The sequence below is a fragment of the Caloenas nicobarica genome, chromosome 11 (assembly GCF_036013445.1).
Source record: "Caloenas nicobarica isolate bCalNic1 chromosome 11, bCalNic1.hap1, whole genome shotgun sequence".
Lineage (NCBI taxonomy): Eukaryota > Metazoa > Chordata > Aves > Columbiformes > Columbidae > Caloenas > Caloenas nicobarica.
In genome coordinates this window covers 16,522,789-16,545,325 of record NC_088255.1, presented here as the reverse complement: position 1 = coordinate 16,545,325, position 22,537 = coordinate 16,522,789, and the positions used below count along the sequence as shown (strand labels likewise).

At 42.1% G+C, this 22,537-nt stretch overlaps 1 protein-coding gene across 1 annotated transcript in view; it reads left to right on the top strand.

The window, feature by feature from the left end:
• PTPRG (protein tyrosine phosphatase receptor type G) overlaps positions 1-22,537 on the top strand; it is a 410,558-nt gene that overhangs the window by 325,908 nt on the left and 62,113 nt on the right. Inside the window, exons 10-13 of the mRNA XM_065642503.1 lie at positions 1,526-1,634; positions 3,325-3,374; positions 5,736-6,531; positions 14,439-14,571. Of these exons, the coding sequence (XP_065498575.1) occupies positions 1,526-1,634; positions 3,325-3,374; positions 5,736-6,531; positions 14,439-14,571 (1,088 nt within the window). The remainder of the gene's footprint in view (positions 1-1,525; positions 1,635-3,324; positions 3,375-5,735; positions 6,532-14,438; positions 14,572-22,537) is intronic.

The window sequence follows — 22,537 nt, the reverse complement described above, 5'->3', positions numbered from 1 at the left end:
AAGCACTGCCTACGTCTGCAGGGGGAGAAAAAGAGGGGAGAACAAGACAGTTCCAGCACAGATGGAAACACTGATCTATCTCCTCCGTTTAGGATTTGATCTGCTTGTCATTCTTGTCTAAGTGGAAGCAAGTATTGTACCGGTCTTTAACATTCTCTGCATATAAAATCAAAGTGACATATTCAGGTTTGAAAGGCCTCCATTTATTGTTAATCAAAGAAAGCCTCTAGAATAATGAAATCAGTAATTGTATATGCACATGAAAAATGCAGCAGCACAGAGTGTTATTCGTAATGACTGTTATCGTGGTTTTTTTTTTCAAATACACAGTCCTCTGGGCCCATTCAATCAGTTACACAATGATACTTCTCTTATTCCCTTAGATGAAGATTCTTTTACTTCATTTCCATTTATATTTTCAATTTCCCCACTAGACATTGTTATCTGGGTCACATTAGGGAACGATGTGCCTCACGAAATCAGAAAGGAATCTATTGAAAGGCACCCAAGGTTATGATGCATTGTAACCTCCCTCTTGTCATAACTTCACACTCTTAAGAGAGGTTTCTTTTTTAATCAAGTATAAGGAGGAGAACCTTAATCAGCAAAAATGAGGTGGGCATAGTGACAGCATCCTGTTTTATGTAAAAGAAATAATTAAAATTGCAGGGGATGTGATGGAGTGATAGCTTGGAAATAAATTGCAATGAGACCCTGTGCTGTGCAGCAGAGCTTGGAGGTAAAGAAAGCAATGACAACTAGTCTATTTTAGAGGCAAAAGAAGAAGGAAACTCTTTTTCAGAGGAAAGGGCAATTTGCTTTCAGTGCTCTGGCAGAGGCAGCTGGGCTGTCCTGTCTTGAAACAGAGCCAGACAGTGTTTTGCTGAAGGGATCACTGGTATTTCAAGTGTCCCACACAGCTACTGCTGCAAGACATGAACTGATGTGACCATGGACTAACGCAGGACAGGAGTAGCTGGGAGGCAGCAAGGCAGTGTCTCAGGTGTAGGAGTTCCAGGGACATCTCAGTCCAGGGTGCCAAGCCATCATGTTACACGGGCCGCTAGCTTCAAATTGCCACAGCCAGTTTGTTTACAAAAGAAATCGTCACTTTGAACATACAGTGATTTTTATGGACTTATGCCAGGTTTGGGACTTGGATCTCCACCTATAAAAATCTCATTTTAATTCCTGTAAGGCCAAATGATTTGGGGTTTAGATTTTTCTGAGGAGAGCAGAGATTTTCAGGCGTGAAGACTGTCGTGAGAGTAGGTGTGGGACACGTTCATTTCTTTCTCGTGGGCAGAGTCAGCAAAGTCTGGGTGCATCACTTTTATCCCAGGGAAGTTCTTTGACCTTGGCCTTTCCCTCTTCCTGGGGACCATTGAATATTTCTGTTTAGAAAAAAGTTTGTCTTATATGGCAGAAATGTCCTGTGTTAGCACAATGCTTTATGTATTTCAAACTGATCGTGGACAGTACTGTGGGGGTAAAAAACTGAATAATATCTATTTTTTTTAAACAGAAGGCCATCATTAGCCATGTCTCACCTGACATCCTTTATCTGTTCAGAGTTCAAGCAGTTTGCCGAAATGAAATGCGTAGTGACTTTAGCCAGACTATGCTCTTTCAAGGTAAAAAACCCACATATTTTTACATTATGACTATTTGTGTGTTTAACATTTTCTTTGCAGAGTGCAGTATGGCATGGGATGATTTCAGAAGGTGTTTGAATGCATGTAGACATGCTAATTTCAGATTGTGGCCAGTGACTTTGTCAGAGCCCTGTTTCTAGTGATGGGGGTTTGTGCACAGCTCTCTGCTGCCAGGGTTTGTCAGGTTTTAGGCGAATTCAGAGCTTTTCTAAAACAAATTCATCAGAGGCTGCTTATGCATCAGAACCACAGCTATAGCAGAATGTCAGTCTGATCAGTGTCTGTTTCATGTAAAGAGGAAAGGAGATCACTCCTACCTTGACAACCATATGTGGAGACATTCAGGTTTTACCATGCACACAACCTCAGTGATTTCCAAAACATACATATTTAAGTGAAAGCTAAAGAACTGGATGCTAAGCTGTCCTTTGTCATGGATTTCCTTTTAGTTTTATTGCAGAAATCTGGTAAAGCTGAGATTGGGTAGAACATGATGCTTTTTAAGTGCTGAAGTTTTGCTCCTTCCCAGGAATTTATTACTATTTTTTTTAATTATGTAGGGCAAAATTCACTTCTGCTGAGAGCACTCCTACTACAGTTTACAGATATTTAAACCTCAGAATGGGTAATGGAAAACCGAAACAAGCAAAGAGTTAAACAATTCAGTCCTTAAGGTCAAGCAAAGAGTTAAGTCACTTGGGTCTGATTATGTGTGTGGAACAAAACAAGAGGGTTTTTAAGTGTGATTTTTGGAAAATTTTTGGAAAAATGTGGAGGTTTTAGGCATACTCTCTTTGCACTTAGCACCTGAAGGATATTGAGCTGTGGACACCATGTAGTTCTGTTCCAGTGTCATGCCACAGTGCTAGCAGCATTGCGTGGAGAGCAGGGATCGGACAAGAAATGTCCTCCCCAAGCAACATCTCATATGTAGCTTTCAGTTCCTTAGTGTCTCAGCATAGTATTTTGGACTTCACATAAGTGCCAGGCAAAGTCAGAAACTTGCATATTACTCATTATGGCCTCTTTCAGCAGATAATAGAATGAAAAAATTATTTTAAATTTGGCTATGATACCTATTTAATTATTGACAGTTTTGCTGGATACTCTTTGCATACTCTAGGCCAGTGTTTAAAACAGTGGAGGTGATACATGAATCTGCAATGGGAGTAGATGTTGCATTTCCTTCTATGTCTCCCCCAAAAGGAGCTGTTCTTCTGATCTTTGGCTGTACCCAATACCAAATCTACAAAAAGAATCCACCGGAGCTTACAAAACATTCTTCAGAGTCTGACTATAGCTGTAGTTGAGATAAATAGCAACAAATAATGATAATATTATCATAAGGGCAGAAAAACACTTACCATCAGCTGCTCTGGCTTCCAGTGTAAGTCAGGACACTTCATCCAAGTTGGGTTTGAAGAACGTGTGTTTTCTGACAGCGCACTTAAACCAGCATTGCCAGGCCTGAGTAATTAAAGACAGATTAATCTGTCTTTAGACACAAGTACCAAGTAAGGTGAGTAATAGCAAATGAGCCAAGTTGCCTCTACTCCAGCCTGAGCCCAGCGCACATATTTTGTCGTAGCAACGTTCAGCAGTTGTTTAGCAATTCTACCAATGCCTCCCTTCCCAGTGGGCTGACACGCTGTTGTTCTTTGTTTCTCAGCTAACACTACTCGAATTTTCGAGGGGACCAGAATTGTGAAAACAGGAGTGGTAAGTGGCAGCCGGGAATCCCTGCGGAGCGCGGAGGGGCCCAGTGGTTTTGGGGAGCCGTTCCCACCAGGTGGCAGCAGGAGGTTGTAAATCTGCAGCAGGACCAGGGTGGTGGTTGTTCAAACCCACCACAAAAGGTTTTAGAACATACCGAAAACATTTGGAAGGGTTTTGGTTTTCTATCTTTGCGCTCCGAGAGGCTTTGAGCACTGGAGAATCAAGTGTTAAAAAAATCTTCCCAAATATGTATTGAATTATTTTAGAGGGGATTTATAATCTTAATGATGACTCTGGAAATAAATTTAATTTCTTTTATTAAATATATGACCAGAAGTATATGCAGCAGGAATAAGGCTTCATGCACAGCATCTCTGCTCTTCTAGGATATCTACTATTGTGTGAATAAGGCCTTAACACGCTCTTTGTTTTCATTTCAATTCAGGTGAGACTGTTAACGGGTTACTGAAGCTGACTTTTGTATTCCAGAATCAGAAATGTTGATACATGTACAGTAAAACTGGAATACACTGTTTCAGTTATGAAAGCACCTTATCAGGTTATTTAGCATAAACCATCCATAACCTGAATTTCTCGGCATTTGGTATACTGAATTGTTCAGTCAAATTTATAGATTGGATCCATATTATTGAATTTATTCTAAGTATATTGCTTCTGGTTTTATGCTGTTCCAGTTTGATATACTCCCCAGTAAACAAGTAACACACACACAGCTTGAATTTGAATGATTAATGTGTGTTTAATGATGTATAGAGGTATTCTAGACATATAAAATTTGCCGTCAAATTTTAATACTCAATCCAGCTTTGAGACTGTACATGCCAGCAAAAACCAAATCTCACAGTGCCTTAGGGATTAACACCAATAAGTGTCTGAAAGTTTAGATGCTTATTTAAAGTTTTGGCTTGAAATCTCTAAAGCACAGGTTTTCTTTTGAGATCTCAGGTTCTCTGTGATTGCAGCTGGTCAAAAATAATGTGAGAAAGCAGTCTTTCTTGGTTTGCTGCAGCGTTTCAACTACACGGCCTGACCGAAACCAGGAATTGCAGAGAGATATAGAAATACTGTTAAGTTACAAATTTCAGTTCCAGAAAGAAACATTTTACAGTTTTGTTTGAGGTTCAGTAGCACCTATTTAACCTTTGTCCTTGTCTGATGTGTACCTTTCCAGCAAATGTTCCTCTTGCTGATTAATTCAGTAACATGAGACATTTTTCAGTAAGTCTGAGAGAGCATGGTCAGTTTTTCTGGGCAGAACTGCTGACCCCGGCTCTTCCACAGAATTACTCCTTGTCCTTAGCCAACTCACTTAACTTCAGCGTCTTTTTCCATATGTGCTTTAGGAAGGTGAATGACTTGCCTAGTTCTTTAATTATACATACCAAGAGTTTTTCTTTCCAGTGGAGCATACACACATGTGCACAGAGACCCACGTGTGAGCACGCATGCACCGAGCTGACCTTGTTAGAATAACAGTGGCAGGTTGCAGAGGACGCAAAGTCCATGCAAAGTTCATTCCCTGCTTCCTCACAGCTCCCCAAGGGACGTGGCTCCTGGTCACTGGCAGTGTCAGGGAAACTGTACAGGGAAAGCCAAGTCTGTTCATGGGTGCCACAACCTTGTCCTGGTGACTTGCCAAAGGGCTCCCGATGCCCTAAGTCCTTCATGAGTGACCAGCTGTCCATGCTGCAGGTCTTTCCTAGTGAGAGCGAAGCCTCACTGCAGCACCAGTCCTTAGTCTGTAGCAGAATAATGCTGATGGGTAAATTAAGGAAATAAAAATAGTACTGTTTGAGGCCCTCACAATGTGTGTGGGAAGACCAGAGTTCCCTGCCAGAGCAGACCCACCAGCCACGGATGCACGTGTTGGCAGCACAGCCCTTATTTTGGGACAGCCCTTATGTAATGCCGTATTTTTAAGCTTCTGTATTCTGAGGATTAAAGCTCTGTGAGTAATGCAGCTAAACTCATTAAACTCCTGTACATCCTCCTCACCTCTGAGAGGAAACGTTACTCACAAGTCACTGGTGACACGGGTGGAGAAGGTCCCACTGTAAAATAAATACAAGGATAAAGAGGTTTTTTATGATAATGATTGTTTGGAAGTGGTGAGTGCAGGAGGGTTTCCTCTTTTCGTGGTTCGCCGTGTAGCTCTGTAGCATGTCCCTTTCCTGGCTCCAGCTGGTGTAAGTCCCTCATTTTGAGAGACTAGCAACCAGAATGGCACGTGTGTGGAAAGGGAGGGAAAAGCAGAAGTAAACTGACCTCAGGTGGCATGTCAGGGCCCTTGCTGATGCTCTCTGCTGTGTTTTCTTCCCCTCTGCTGCTGGTGACCTCCTCAAGCCCACAGCATCTCCTGCCTCCTCAGCCGACATGGCTCCCATCAGCTCCGGCTCCTCCACCTGGACCTCCTCGGGGCTGCCCTTCTCCTTCGTGTCCATGGCCACTGGGATGGGCCCTTCCTCCAGCGGCAGCCAGGCCACCGTGGCCTCGGTGGTGACCAGCACCTTGCTGGCAGGCCTGGGCTTCAGCGGTGGTGGCATCTCCTCCTTCCCCAGCAGCGTCTGGCCCACCCGGCTCCCCGCGGCGGCCGCCCCCAGCAAACAGGCGGGACGGCCGGTGGTGGCTGTCACCGAGGCCGCCGCCGCCTCCCCGGGGCCCGAGCGGGACTCGGCGCTGACGAAGGATGGCGAGGGAACCGAGGAGGGGGAGAAGGATGAAAAGAGTGAAAGCGAGGACGGGGAGCGGGAGCATGAGGAAGAGGAAGAAAAGGATGCTGAGAAGAAGGAGAAAAACAGGGCGACGGCGGCCAAGGAGGCACGCAATAGCACGGAGCCCAGCGTGGCCACGGCTTCCCCCAGCCGGACTGCCGAGGAGGAAGGAAATAAAACCATATCGGGTGAAGAGCCAAACCAAAACGTTGCCCCCACGGCTGGAGGTCCGGAGGAGGAGAGCTTTGCCGAAGCCGACGCTCAGCCCCAGCCGCTCCCTTCCACCCAAGTGCCGCCAGCCTTCACCAATGAACTTTACCTGGGGAAGATCCCAAGAAGACCAGAGACAACAAGAAAACCTCCTCCAAAGGAGGACAGGTTTCCAGAGGAATACCCCTCAGATAACAAATTCATCACCATTAACCCAGGTGAGTGACCACCGGGGAAAGTGTTTTTACTGGCATAAGACTGTTGGAAAATTACATAATCCAAATTCCTTACTGATTTCCAGTAGATAAAACATTTTTGTGGTGCCTGGCTTCATCTGCTGGGCAGGTCATCACAAGACCAAACCCACAAAGTAGCATCCTTTTCTTTTCTTGGTACAAATTCATGTTCCTTGTACTGCTTATTAGAAGAGAAAATTTGGAATAATGTTAACTCTCAAGATGCTGCATTAAGAATTTTGATTAAAAAAAGAGAGAGGAATGCAGCAAACTATAGCTGTGAAATTAATTTGGAAGAGCGGTTGCTGTGCCGAGCTGGTATTTCATGGGAAGGTTGCTATATATGCTGTAAGCTAATTTAGTTTATCTGCAGGATTCTCCCTGACTGGGCTTTGAGATATTTTCCCAAATACGAGATCGTCGCTGGTTTATTTCTTACCACAAAACCTACATGCTCTGATCTTCCAAGACAAAGCACCTTTTACACCAAGGTTTCCTTCACTTTCCTCTGTGAAAAAAAAAAAATGTTAGCCAGGCAGAGTTCACGTATTTTCTGTGTTTGTCCTGATGAGAATTACTGATTCTCCTATACACGCCAACTCTGAATGTGTGTACCAACTGCACAGTAAATATGACCTTTTGGAAGCAGGCCCAGGTGATCTGCATGTGCACCCAGCCCTGCGTGGTCAGGATTTGCTGCCCAGACCTGTGCAAACAAGTGTCTCTGGTGCTCCCAAACCGCTGCACAGAAAGTCAGGTGCGTAGGCACATGTTTCTGCTTGGGGAGCTCCAAGCACTGGTGAGGAAAACAGATCTTAAAACCGCAAGGAGCAAATGGATTACATTCGTATGGATTTATTTGCAGAGTAAGGGCTGGGATTTAGATACAGTGACGGGTTTATCTGCATGATTTTGTATATTACCACAGCATTTGTAAGATAGGACACGCCTTTTGTTTTGGTTTTTAGCTGTTATTGTTTATTTTGCTAATCTACGGACTGGTTTGTAATTTTGTTTTTCCATCAAAGCTGCTTTAAAGTTAGAGTGCTATGAAAAAAACCTCACGTATTTATTTTCCCCTACATTTATAAACACAAAAAATGCAGACATTGTGCACTCAATTATAGCTCAGAACCAATTTAAAAACCAAAGCTAAATCCTATCTTTAATAACATTTGTTACAGAAATGCTGACCTGACTCTAATGCTGTGAATCATAACTGTTCTGTAAGAGAATAGATTAACACTGCAGAAGCCAAGAAACCTGCACGAGGTTGTGCTGATTTTTTTTTTTTAACTATTCTGCTGTTTTTCTTACTCCTCAACTGGAAATAATCTTCAAAGTCCAGTGCTCCCACTGAATAGGGTCTGAGATGCGTGTCAGGCAGCTTTCAACATGACAGTTGCCCTGATCAGCTCTTTATCAGGAAGGGTGGAACTTGTCCTAACCATACTTTGCAATGTTGGGAGTAAGTATTCAGCACCATTTAGGTTCAAACCCCAGCAATTCAGTCTGCCTGGGTAAACCCGCCTCTGAAATAGGTGTCTTCAGTTCTTCCTGCCTTCTGCTTTGCTGTTTCTAATGTGACAATTTCTTGGATGGCCTGAGTACAATGTCCCTTACATAAGAGCTAGAAAAAGGGTCTTATTCTCAGCCTAATAAATTAGAGGAAAGATGAGTAGTTGGTCTTGTTTCTTAGCTCATGAGACAAAGGGATTGTTATTAGATTGTTTCTTATTCTGTGGCGAAGCTAAGATGAAAAAGATGAAAATCAATGAGATGGGAAAATATTGTTAATATTGCTAAGAAGTACTTACTGGTTATCGCGAAATGTATCCCCTTAGTCTGCAGTGATTTCTGTCTCTTTTTAGCATGCAGAGAACTGTCACTGAACATAGTTCAGTACAGCTTTGCCTCCTACTAGACAGCCTCTTTTAAGAGCTCTGCTCACTTACAAGCTTGGAGGCTTGAAGTGACCCTGCCTGAAGACTTCATGCGACGACTATCAGTCCTGAAAGAGCTCTGCAAATTAGGTTTTCTGTGCTTATATATGAAGGGAGGATAACTTATTCAGATCACTGCATCTCACAAAAATGGCTTCCACGTGTAGGAAATTAGATCTGAAATACCCAGCACAAGTTAACTGGGGGACAAGAAAAGTGAGAGAGTTGCCTGTTTCACCCAAATTAACCTGAGTTAACTCTTAGTTAAACCTCTAGTGACATACCGAGGATGAGAAGGCGCTGTACCGTATTTTCAGCTTCCCAGACAAGCCTCTCTCAGGCCCCTCAGTGTTCTGAAGAGGACACTCGGCAGCAAAAGGGCTGGGAGTGGCTCTTCAGAGATGAAGATGGGCCCATTTGTGCCATTTTCCTTGGGGCAGAGGTTCATTCCCTGTCCTTGACCTCCAGGTGGAAGAAGTTAGATTGTTCACAAACCTGGTGCCTCCCTGTCCAGACATTGGGAAGGGCTAGTGTTTTTCAACCCTGAGAACATTTTGAGATGTTTCTTCTTGGCTTTGCGACAGAGGTTTTCAGTCTGAACCTCTCTGCACCAGGTGTGAGGACCTTGTCCTCCAAAGTCTCTCCAGGCAAGTCCTTCTTTTCTTTGCATCTTTTGTCCCCTGGCTTCTGCAGGGGATAGCTGAAGTCTACCGGACCCAGAATTTGCCCAGATATTTTACAAGATGTGTCCGAGTGATGCCTGGCTGGCCCATTGGGAGGCTGCCCCTGTGAGCAGACTCTTGGGAATGCGGGAGGAGTTTTCCTCCAGGCTGGGTGTAGGTTACCAAAGACATGCCAGCGTAAGCCACAGCTGGCAAATTGGCTTATCAATCAAACACCAGCATGAAGCCCAAGACTACTTGCTTCAGCTTGTTTTTCACAGTAATAGGGAAATTTGCAATTCATACAGACAGACCTGGCTGAGCTCACGCAAGGAGTTGGGTTCAGTGAAAGTCCAGACATAAGCAAGACCTTTTCCTATGAGAAAAGGCCTTACAGGTCTTCCGCAACAAGGTAAACCTGAAATCGAGACAACAACCAGCAAAGCCGAGAGCCAAGACATTGCCAGAAGTGTCTGAAAGCATTCCTGAGCATCAGGACAGATAAAGAGGGTGATGGCCACTTCCAAAGTGAGCAGAAAGAACCCCTGCAGCTTATGTAGTGGGCAGAAACTTTTTTGGATGTATCTTTTCTCAAGAAAGGCTTTTTTTAAACGTTGTCAGGGTTTCAAAAATGTTTTTGTGACTAGAAAGTTTAATCATTTTAAAGAGTAGAAAATTGTTTCATAACAATGTACACTTGTAAAATTAATTATATAGCATCAAATTAGCAGTTGTAAGGAGATAACTGAATGGGGAAGTACTCATGAGTGTGGATGATTAGAGGAGAACAGGGAACACACGAGAAATTACAGGGAAAGTGCGAGGCCAATTAGTACAGCAAGGCTCATTTTCTTTTAGTGCTTATTTCACACGCACATACACACACACCTCTCCTGAGGCCATGTCATTATTTTCCAAATGGCATTGGCCTCTTCTCCTCTGGTGGTATCGGCCAACACTAATGATTTTCTTCTGTCACTGAACGCTTGCTTGCATTCTCCTCTTTCATTTTCCTGATCATCCTTTTTTCTGTTTTGGTGCCCACATTAGGCTAATTGTACCTTTGATCTGCAACTGTTACACACACAGCTGCTCAGCATTGTCTGCAAATCTGAAACCTGAAAATTAGAAAAACAGCAATTATAATGGTGCTTTACCAAAAAAACCCAAACAAACAAACAAAAAAACCCCACCCTGGACTGTGCTGGACAGTTAAACAGATCCTTTGTATTTGACAGGAGATAATGAATGGGCTGTTGTGAGCAAAGTAATAGGTGTCTGATGGGGGTGTTGTGGTTTTGGCACTTGATCCAAACTTCACCCAAGTCCTCCCACCCCTCAGCGTTCACCCACTTGGGCCGAGTTTCTCCCTCGCGAGGGCTTTGTAGGGAGATCATGATATGCAGGGTTAAATTTCAACCCCGGTGTATGCTTTTAGCAGAGACTGAATTTTGGGTTTTAGAACAGTCTTTGCCAGGTCTGAGGTTACAAAAGCCTTTTGGGGATAACCTCATTAAGATAATTAAACATCTGTGTAATTCTTTCTTTCTCCATACATGGCAGGGATTATTAAGCTGTATTTTCATGCGGCACTTGAGCCATTTTGCATGGCAACTTACAGGAGCAAACAACAGAATGGCTTGAAAATAAAAAGACTGAATTATTTGATGTTTGCAAACACTATGAATTTGAGATATCTGACATCAGGATTAAATATGATTGGCATATGTTTACAAAGCAGTGTAAAGCCCTGCTTAGTTGTGCACAGCCTCTATGCTGCAGGAATTACTTTAAAGAACGAGGGAGAAAATAGCTGCGCTATGGCATGAGGCTTGTATCAAAGTTAATACTGCTTTTTCAAAACGTATGTTTTTTTCTTTTCATAGTTGAATATGATTGGACAATATGTTGTTCCAGAATTAATTGATACCTTTGTATAAGTCCATAATTTCATTTACTCAAAGGAAAGTTGAGCAGGTGACTTTAAGTGACCAGATGATGTGAGGCAGTTTGACAGCGGGGTTTTTCTTTTAGCCTGCAGAACATGTGTATTGCTGTAGTTAACAGTTTCTGTAACAGTACAACAAACAGAACTTCGTCCTGGCAGTTTGTGCAATGAGTGATAAAGGTAGATAGGTTATATATTACAGCTATGGTCACTTATTATAGCAAGCAGTGTTACTTAAGGGAAATAAACATGTTTATTCTCAGGAACCAATTACCAAGAATACACAGAAAAACAGTACATTTCACAAATTGTAGAATTCCTCTTGCTTGCCTTGACCTTTGTGCAAGAGCTGCCCTGCCAAAGCCTCCCTCGCTGCCTGGTGCCCGGGCCTCATCCATCCGGGTCTATCTGGAACTGCTGAATTGGGTGGTTTGCTGGAATTCAGGATTTTTCCAGACGCAGGAGCATATTTAGCAGTGCCAAGGCTTGTATCGCGTGGGACCTCCTGAAACAGATATGCTGTAATAATTTTTATTCCTTCCTACTGGGATGAATTCCAAGCCAGTAAAAGGCAAACTGAATTAATTCAACGAAGGCATATGCCACTGGAAACTGTTTACATTTCTCAGCAAAAATGGAGTTTCCTGGTCCATTTTTTAAGCTTTTTTCCACCACCGCTCCCCCCCAAGTACAGCGTATGGTGGGCATCATTACAAGGATATGCTGTTGATACTACCAAGGCTCAACATTCTTGCGCTGGAAGAGTGAAATCCTGACAATTTTTTATTTTATAATATTTTGTTATGTAGGAGAACAGGAAGCTACGAAGGCCCAGACCTGTCTTTTTTTGTGTCTGTATTTTCTTCAACTCTTTTTCCAAGTTGCCTTTTCTTAGGCTCTTCTGCCATGACACTCGAGACAGGTGCCGGTACTTCTGGCCCCACCGTCATTCTAGTACAGTTTTTATTGGTATTAGTTTGTTTAAGCTCTCTCAACACTTTACTTAAGCAGTGGAGAAGACCTCAGATCTTTTCCTTCAAAACCAGCACAGGAACGGTCCCTTTTTTTCTGGAGTACATCACTGCTTGGGCATTCCCAACTGGAATTTCGGGGCCAGCCATCAGCATGTGGGAATGGCATTTGCTATTCTGGCACTCAGCACACTGAACGCTTTCTTATCCTCACATCTGTGGTACGGGGAGTTGGCAGGATCAGATAAGTGTGTTCTCCACAGTAGACTGAGTAAGAGGAGCATCGTGAGCACTGCAGAATTTAATAGTGTGCACTGGGACTCCAGCCCATGCTGTGCTTACAATGGAATTTAATTTTCTTCCCATGCAAACAGAAACATATGTTTTTGTGTTGAAATATGCGGAGGTGAAACTAAACAGAATACTGTCCTTGGAGAGAAATGAAGCAACACCCTAACGGATGTAAGGTGGAGATGCTATTTGGCTCTCCTACAAAGTTTTATTACATCGCATTGTTTTTTGCTGTGTGCCTTTTACCGTTCTGATTAGTAACACTTACCTCACAGGCTTAATTTTTTCATGCTGTTAAATGATTTGAAATGCACTGATAAAAACTGATGCCTCGGAGGTTATGATTTTTGCAAGTTTGGCAAACACAGAGAATAAGCCTCTGCTCTAATTTTGGGGTTGTTCTTTTTCTTATTCTTTGCTAGTCAAGGAAATCAAAGACCTGTCTTAAAAAACAGTGTGCTGTATATTATTAGTATGCTGTGAAGATGAAAGCTTGCCACACGCTTGAGGTACAACACTGTGTGCCTGTTCTGCAAAGTGGCACTGTTGGTAACCTCGGTAGCCTTTCCTACTGAAGTTGGAGACAAGTGGCTACTCATCTCTCTTTTGATCAGTTCTAACTCTGTGCACGTTCACTTCCCCTAAACATCCCTCTGATTAGCACCTCATTTAGGCTGCTTGCTAAAGGGCATTACCTCCATCAGCCTAGTTCTTAAAACTAGAAAGATTTCTTGCTGGGCTTGCAGCAGCCTGCAGCCTTGCTCTGTTTTCAGCAGTCAGGCAAAAGCATTTACAATTAACCTTTACTTCCATGTTAGTTGAATTTTACTCCTGCCTATGGAGGAGTATAATCTAAATGCTATTAAAATAGAGTATGACTTCATATTATGTGACATCTGGTAACTTCCAATTATCTGTGTTTTGCCTGCCTACGGTGAAAAGGCAATTACATTCTTTGGGTAGGATTTGCAGCAGTTTCAGAAGATATGATAATATAATACTGAATGAGGGCAAGGAAGCACATTGGTAAGGAAAGATTCATGTAGGCTAAAAGGTGGCAGTCAAGTGCATACATTTCAATCCTTGTTGAAATCTGAAGCTGTTTACACTAATCCTTTCCCATTATGTCCTGTTGACAGGTATTGATCAAATACTGCCTGTTTGTTAAGACACTTGAATAAGATACAGAATCCATTTCTGTATTTTTCTTTTATCATTCTATCTAAACCAATTTATTCATCAAGTCTACACAAATTTGCACAAATTAGATGTCTTTTGAAATACGTTGGTACAATGTCTATGCTTCTTGGCTCCAGTACTTGCAGAACCTCTAGATATTCATCTTATATGTGATACAGTAATTTTAACGAGATGTCATGCAAAAAATGAAATGGGGTTACTCGGCCAGATCTCGGGATATTGACCAACTTTAATTTTGTTCAAAAGCTGTGGCATAATGATTTCTTCTGTCAGTTACAACAGATCCTATCCATTCATTCATCCATCCATCTTGACAATCCATATGCTGAAAAGTGCTTTCCTATGCAGTAACTCACCAGATTGTGACAATTCTGCAAATTATGTGACATGACACCCAACATGTTGAGGATTTTTTATTTTAAGATAGTCACCAAGAAATTTATTTCTGAAGCAAAGTATTACATTAAGCTTTGCAAACAGGGCTGTCCTGTCGTGTTGAGAAACAGGGTGCATTTATCTGCAAACACTGGTGACCGAGCGAATCGTTTACTTTGTTACTGTGGTGAAATGACTCGGTGGGGTACTCCACATCTGATAATAGGTGCTTGCATGATAGACTCCTAAAATTGTCTACGAGACTGTAATTACAAGCAGTAGTAAAATCCAAGCCATATGTGGCAATAAACACCATACTTTTGTGCTCTCATCTCTCAGACTAAAGACAAATGGAGTCCCTCCCTGCAGTTAGAAGATCTTTGCTCTGTTTACTTATACCATGTAAAGCGGACAAGCTATTTGTTTTGCTTACACATTTTTCCGTACAGTAATTCTCTTTCCATTGAGTGATTGCTTTTGTTATGTGTTCAACACACAGCTGACAAGAACAGCTCCAGCATGGCCACGAGACCTTCTCCTGGTAAAATGGAATGGATCATCCCGCTTATTGTGGTCTCAGCACTGACCTTCGTGTGCCTCATCCTGCTCATTGCTGTGCTTGTCTACTGGAGGTGAGCCTGGTTCCGTTTGGTTGGAAACTGATTATGATTTAAAACACACTTCAGGTGGTGTTTTTTAATGTGGTCCTGTGTTTTTTATTTTATTAGATGGTATGGGGATAGATGCATTAGATAACTCACTGGATGCTTGAATGGCTCTGTTGGTTAACTATTCAGCTGTCTTAAATATTGATTTTTGTGTCATGAAAATGAGCTTGGTAGAGCTCTAGCAATGGTAGAGCCAGCTGTAATACCAACAAATATTTTCACAATTAGTCCCTCTGATATAGATATAAAAAGGTATCTTTGCCTTGACCTTCGGGAAAGGTGATCATGGGAGAAAAGCCCAGCTTTGCCACAGACCTCCTGTGTGGTCTTAAGCAATTCTTTTCTTCCTTTGGCTGCACTTCAAGAAAGGGGGATAAGTTTGTTTCATGTGACATAGCAATGCTCTGAGTAGGAGCTCTTCAGCAGTGGTGAAGTGTTCGGAAGCGCAACCTGCAAGGTCTTGAAATTAGAGATTGCCTCTTACAAAGAGATACTGTCCTTTACTGGGTGTTGGATCAGCGGTGGAGACTAGGGCTAGCACCAACAGCTCCGTCTTTTTTTAATTTAGGGTAAATTAGAGCCTGCAGAACCTTCTTGTGCTAGAACCGGAACCCAAAGACACTTCATTTGTCCGGTAGTGAAAATTAACCAGGGATTAGCCTTATAGAAGGTATTTAAGAATTCAGAATCTGATTAGATGGGACACAGAAAAATAGCTTTGGTGAGAAACAGCAGTCCACTGATCGTTATATTTGCAGAATCAATTAAAAAACTACGAAGCTGTTTTTCAGCACACCCATTTCACTGACAATTAATTGGCCAAGTTGTTGATGCTGGGAACATTTAAAAGAATGTTAATAAATAGATGACAATCACATTGTGAAAACAATTTCTGTTTACATTTGCAAGTAATTAGCATCATTGCAATAAGACAATGAATAAAATTGCGGTGATATATACACAAAAGCTGAAATTGGGAAGGTTCTGAAGATCCCATTGTAGTGTCCTGTCCTTCAGTGTATTTCTTCATTTGAAAAACTCAACTTGGTCACATTGACACCAGGCAAGCCCATGAAGGATATGGTATACCCTGAAGGACTGTAATGAGGGGTTAGTAATATTTACTTTGTGTTGATACAAAATGCTCTCCCAAGGAGGAAAGGTGTAATACTAACAGCTGTTATCCAGAAGAATATTGGTAGCTTTCATTGTCTGGAAAACTTTTCAGTTTCCTGCAATTTCACTAATGGATCGAGAGAAATAATTGCAAAATTAGTGTTTAATTCACTCAAAGATTAACAATACCATCCCTGAGAAGATATTAAAGTTGAAAAGCACTGGCTTAGTGACCAATAGTTAGCGACTAATTTTTGATAAATATTGGCTTCTATTATAGGCCATAATATTAGTTGAGTCTAAAATTAGGACTTTTTATCTTCAAAATTCCTAACCCATCGACCTCATAATTTTTTATTTGCTTCATAATAACAAACATACACATAAATCAAGGAAGATGCATGAATAAAGACTTTAGCTGAAACCAAGTTCCTTTTCCAGTAAAGTTTGTTATTCTGCATGCAGACAGCATTTGTTTCTTATCTGCTCCCCTTAATCTTCATGAGTTGTTAACATTCATCAGTGGCTTTGGTAATATTGCGAGCATTGTCATTAATACCCTTTACAGCAGTGAGTGAATTTTTTTTGTGTACAATTGATACTAAAAAAAAGGTGGAGATTAAAAATCAATTTAAACATGGAAAGTATGTCTTGTAGCAGTCAAAAGTTTTGAAAAATACGAAGCAACAAATTGAGGAACAATAAACAAACTTGAGAGCGTATATGTACTAGCTTCAAACTGATCTCCTGTATCTACCTTCATAGTTCAGATTTTTTTTTAACAAATACTGAGAGTTTATAAAAATGTCAACATATGTTTTAGGATAAATCAACAAGCAACTAGAACACAAATAATCCACAGTAACATTTCATGGTGTGCAGACCATATCACTGAAGTGAAAACAGCATTTTTTGTGCCCTTTCCAGTGTGATTACCTTTCCTGAGGAAAAAATAAAATGTTTATCTCTGCGAGTGTTTTAAAGTAAGAAAAAAACAGATCCTCAAACACTGCAGAGCCTAATTTACAAATCTGAAAGAAACAGTGCTATGGATTTTCAGGAAGAAATACTTAGCTTAAAATGTAATGGGCAACATATGGAATAATTTGCTAAATAACACCATCAAAGCGAATGGCATGAAAACGAGTTTGAGACAGATTTTTCAGTAGGGGAAACATGGTATTGAAGTGCACAGCAGAGAAACACTTGTTATGAAAGGATAACCCTCAAGGGGACAGGCGTGCTGGACCAAAGGGTCTTTTCTTGCACAGCAGTTCTTTGTTCTGGTGTGAGAAAAAGCATTACAAAACAAAACTCAGAGAACTAGAAAATGCAGAAGAGACATGGTTACCCCTTTGGCAATACATTTTGAGGGTAAAACAAATGATATTTTCACTTTTGTGTTTTTGAGCATTTGTGGGATTAGATGATTTGAGACCAGAGGTGACATAAGTAGAACAGTGAAGCAGAGCGAAGCCTTCTGCTTGTTTGCGTTGCATCCATGCCCTGTTATCCAGGGACTGAAATAAGGAGTTGGGGAGGCCGCTCGTGAAGGTTGGGTAAAGTGTTTTTATCTCGCTTTGGCTCCTTTGTAACTCATTCTGTGATACAGCAATGAAACGCATTTTGTGATGGTCTCTTGTTGTAAGGAAGCTTCATTTTCTGTTCCCTTTATTGGAAAAGCAGGGTGATAGGAAGCAGTCACTGTGTGATGAAGCTTTTCCTTTCTTTATGTGTTGAGCTTCCATGCTGTGTTCATTAGAGACTTCTTGTAATTGAATATATTTGGAAATGATCTGTGCAATTTCTGAACGAGACTCCCTTATTTGCAGAGGTAATTTGCTGTTCTCAGTTCCTTTTCCAAGTGAATCCTGGACAAATGGCGAAAGAATATGATTGATGTTGAAGAGAAAGGGTCACTTCTGTCTTTTTAGCGTGATGGCCATCTCAGTAATGAAAAGGGATGGGAACTTGCAGGCAAGCAGCAGCTCTGAATTGCCTTTCTGCTAAAGTTTCCTGAAATCAGTACTTTTAATGGCACTGCTGTGCAAAGAGCACTATGTGATTTTAAGTTGTTAGAGTGGAAAAATAAACTAGGTCAGCATAATGAAGCTGCAAAAATTGCACTGCCTCTTATCCCGGAACGATGAGGAGAGCATCAGCATGGGATGACCAGAAGCCATGACGTCTTCTGGGACTGGTGGGCAGCTGGGAAGGGACAATGCTGGCTATAATTTAAGTTTGCTTCTGTGCATCTTTGATTCCTCTTGAGGAAAAGCAGGTCTGGCTGATCCTTGAGCTGTCGGGAGCATGACGAAGGAGACTTGCTTCCAAGACCTTTAGTGCTTGAAACTGATTTCTTTTAGCATTGGGTTGAGAATGGGAGTCTTCGCAAACAGAAAAGGTGAGGAGACCATGATCCTCATTTTACTCAACATCTAGATTTGCCATTCACTTCTGCAGTGGCACAATGGTATTTATTTTTCTGCTTTTATTCCTTTCGTACTGATTCCTGAAATTGTGTGCTGTAGGGACAACCACTAAGTATTTGTGAGAACTATTAGCTGGGATTTTAGGATCTTCCGATGGAGCGCTACTAGCTCATCTAGAACCCATTAAAATGTGTGCATTGTGAGATGCATTTTCCCAAGCGCGTTATTTTTGCATTTCTGGGCATTTGTTTTGCATCCGTGATTTTATACCCAGACTCAGTATCGTGAGATCCTTCTGCAGTTCTTCAAGGTCGGTTTAAAATTTGACTTGGATTGTCTGCAGACTTTGCCACTGTTATTCTCACAGCCTTTTCTACAAGCTCTGAGAATTGCAGTGTGTTTGATAGTGACCTCCAAACTATTTAGGGACTGAGCGTGACTTCAGGTTTTTTGCAACAAGGTGAGTTTCTATAGCATGCTGAGCCATAATATGGCTTGAAAGATGTCTTTTCTCGCAATCCCTCTGTATTCTGTTTCAAGCTGAATAGGTCCCGAGTATTGACACTTAAAGGGAAACCCAGGGTCAGTGCCACTTTTCTTTTCACAGAGGTGCAGGAGGGTGACTAGGTTGGGAAATCAACTAAAATATGTTGATACACATAAAGTTCTGTCATTTTAGGGGGAAAAAAAAAATAACACCAAAACCAAACATATTTTAGGAGTGAGTGGTGACCTTCCACTCTTTGTTTTCCATTCTGATTTTTAATCTAAACACTACAATGCTATAGACTGTGGTTTCAAAGGAAAAAATAAGCAGAGAATATTAAGAAGCAATTAAGATTTTAGAGTCTAGCCAACAGCAACTTTTAAATGGGAACTAAATTATAGCCATTTCTCATTTTCAGCTAAGAGGAAGAAATTAATTCACAACTATAGCTGGAGAGTTTTCTTTTTCTTTCTTTTGAACAGATACCATAATTCACCTCTGAATTATTGCTGCCATCAACATTGTGATCCCAAAGACAAAGCGGGAATATTGTATTGCATCTCTTATTAAATCAAGCTGTTTATACAGTGCTAATATGTTTACATTCAGGAGGGATTTTTGGAACAACACAGCTGCTGCCTTTCAAAGAGCAAGCAAGCTTGCATTGCTTGTTTATAGTCATGTGCGTATATGAGACAGCTTGGGAAAAAGATGCCTTTAAATTTCCTCAGGCAAAACCCTATAGAATTTAGTAGACAATAAGAGTTTTCTTAGTTTTTTGTTAAGCATCCTGTTGAACAGAATTCTTGGGACGGATCCTGTGGCAGAGCCTCAGACTTCTCCAGCAGTGCCTTTCTGTGCAGAAGAAATGGCTTGGAGCACCAGGACATGTGGGTTTTTTCTCTGACTCAGTCATTGATTTTCTGTGTGACCCGGGGCCAGGTCACTTACGGTTTGACAGTGTTGTTATTGAACTCGGTGGCGAAGACCTCACTGGGAGCAAGCTCAGGTGTATTTTAGCATCTGAGTTCTGTCACTGGATTTGTACATCAGTTTGTAATATGGAAATAAAAGCTGCAACATAAGACCAAAGACTGTTGTAGTTACCATGTCAAATAACCATGTCTTGGAAAACTGCCTTTCGGTGTTAAATTCTGGGGAACTTGCACTGCTCCATAGCTAAGGTGGTGTTAAAACTTCATTGGGAAAAAAAAATAAAAATAAAAAAAACTTCTGCCTGTGGCAGGTTGTAAAAAGTGCTGAAATTGTTATTTGAACCTATCTCAAGGTTTTATTTTATGAGTACACAATGTGTTGTTCATCTACTGTACTGATTGAAAAAGGAACATTGCAAATTTACAGACCATTGTAAAATTGCTTGCTTACAATGATAAAAGCTGCTTTCAGCTTACTCTAAAATATTTGTGATTCTGCTCATTTTCTCACCTCATGGAGAATGCTGGGTGGTAACACTTTCCGAGAGCCTATGTGTTGATTTTAAGAATGCCTCGGGTGCAATTCCATGGGTATTTATTTCAGCAGCAGCGGTTCAAGCAGCCACCTCCGTTCCTGCCCTTGTTCTGCCCTCTGTGATACCAATGCAAATGTTTGTACAACCATGTGAGGAGCTGGATAGAGAAATAAAAAAAAAAAAAAAAAAAAAGAGGGTCTTTTATGCCCTGATTTAAACCAGATTAGCTCCCAGTCTGGTTCATACAGTGACCAGACAGAGCTGTACCTGCGTAACACAGGGACCAGCACGAGGCAGGAATGAGCAGAAGGGATGGGGATGCTCCCGCTGACACTGTCCCAGTGATGCCTGAGGACCAGATCCAGGCACTTGCGCCCAGCGTGGGGATGGCAGTGCCCCAATGTGCAACTCCTGTTATCACAGGCAGTGAGGAGAATTAGTCAACAAGGGGAAAGAGATTTCCTGAGCTGGGAGACGGGCAATGCCCCTGGCAGACGAAGGGAAACATGGAGATGAGTGGTGTGCATGAACCTCCTTGCAGCTTCCATCTCCTTTTTAGTGACCAGATGGGCCCTGCTCACACCGAACAGGCCATGCCTTCATTTTCCTCAGGGAACGGCCACGTCTAGTCCCGTATGATGACAAACAGCCTCAGAGGGATGGGGATGGAGCAGACCACGCCTGGCAAGTGGGATGCAGCCCAGCTTGATTCGGAGCTCTCTGAACTCCCTACCTCAACCCAGGCAGTGCAGGAAAAGCACTTCAGCTTTTATTGCAAAAGATCGAGGTTGTATTTGATTTTGCCAGTGCTGGAGGTAAAGGTACTGAAATATTGGGCCCTTTTGTGTGCTGTATCTCAAAGCACTGCTCATTTTCATTAAAGGGGAGCAGGCCTGTGATCAGCTCCCTCTTATCCCACATGGGGAACCGAGCTCAGGCTTTGTGCCGATGGCAGGCAGCTTGCTTTCAAGCCTGAAGCTTAGGGCAGCTGCCGGTTGCTTGTTCTAGCTGTTGGTATTGTTCTTTGAGCGCTTGTCATTCTTCCATTACAAGGAAAATCAATATGAAAACTTCTCTGGCAGCATCTCTGCTCTTTCATCTGGCAACGTGCAGCCTGGGGCGAGGTGGGGAGAGCCTGAAGCAGATCCGCGAACGCCAAAGCGTGGCGTGTGGCTGCTCTTCCTCCCCTCGTTGGCTCGTGGGCTTTTATCTTCTTCTCTTGCAGGGAGCTGAAAAGCATCCAGCCCAGCTGTTTGCAGGGGTAATGGGGTGCCGGGGTTTTCTCTGTGCGTGAAGGGCTGAGGTGGAGAGTGCAGCTGTGGGCAGGGGAGGCCAGGACACCGTGGCCATTCCTTCCATTCCTTCGTAACTTCTTGCTCAATAACCATTTCCCAAATGGCTACTTTAGGGCCTTTCAGAAATCACAGGAGTTGTCAGTTGTTATAGTAACGGACCCCCTGCTGCTGAATTGGCCCTGTGAGATGCCCATTTGGGCTTTTGAACAGACTAACTCATGCTCATTAGACAAAAAAGAGAGAGAGACAGATTTGCAGATGGAAAGTTGCTTTTTAAGCATGCTGGATGATCTGTTAAGAGTTAGACTGTGGAAAGGGGCATGTTCTCTCATTATATGCCTGTTACTTTTACTCTTCTTTAATTAACACTAGTTTTACTTTTTCTTGCAAACCAGAATTCTGTAAGATTTCTGTTTTCTCACTGGTGAGGCCAGTAGTGAGCTGCTGCTTTACAAACAACAATTTTTGTCTTGAGAACATAAAGAAGTTGGAGAGGAATTTGCCAAGCTTGAATGCAGATCAGCGGTGACTTCCAGAACTATCAGGATATCTACAAAGCTCAGAAAATAGTACTTCTGGTCCTAATTATACAGCATCAGGAGCAACATCAAAAATCAGTAATCACATTTTAACCCAGGAAATAGCCCAGTCTAGATTTTGCTTTAGGTGTAAACCTGATCAGTCCTATTGACGTTAACGGAGCGACTCCTGAATAGCTGATAGCAACTAAATCAGACATTGCCCTTGTAAATTTGAGTCCGCATGACCAAAGAACCTGTATCACCTTAAATGGATTCTCAAGTCAAAGCCATTGCAATAACAATTTAATTCTTGCCAGATATCTGAAGCCAGCTTCTTCCTGTCTCATGCATGTCCAACCTTCATCTGAATTTCATGAAGCTACATTCTCCTCTCAGCAGTCCTATAAATGAAGAGCAAATCCAGATTTATAGCAGGCTGGCGTATCTCCAGATGTAAATAAGAGAGGACTATGGTTGTTCTTGTACAATATACTTTTTCTATGAGGAAGCTGGCTAGACCAGATGGGCAGGCAGGTTGTTGGCGGAGAGGGGTAGTAAGTGCTCTCATACATGAAAGGGGTCTGCAAGGAATACGTGATCTTCTGCAC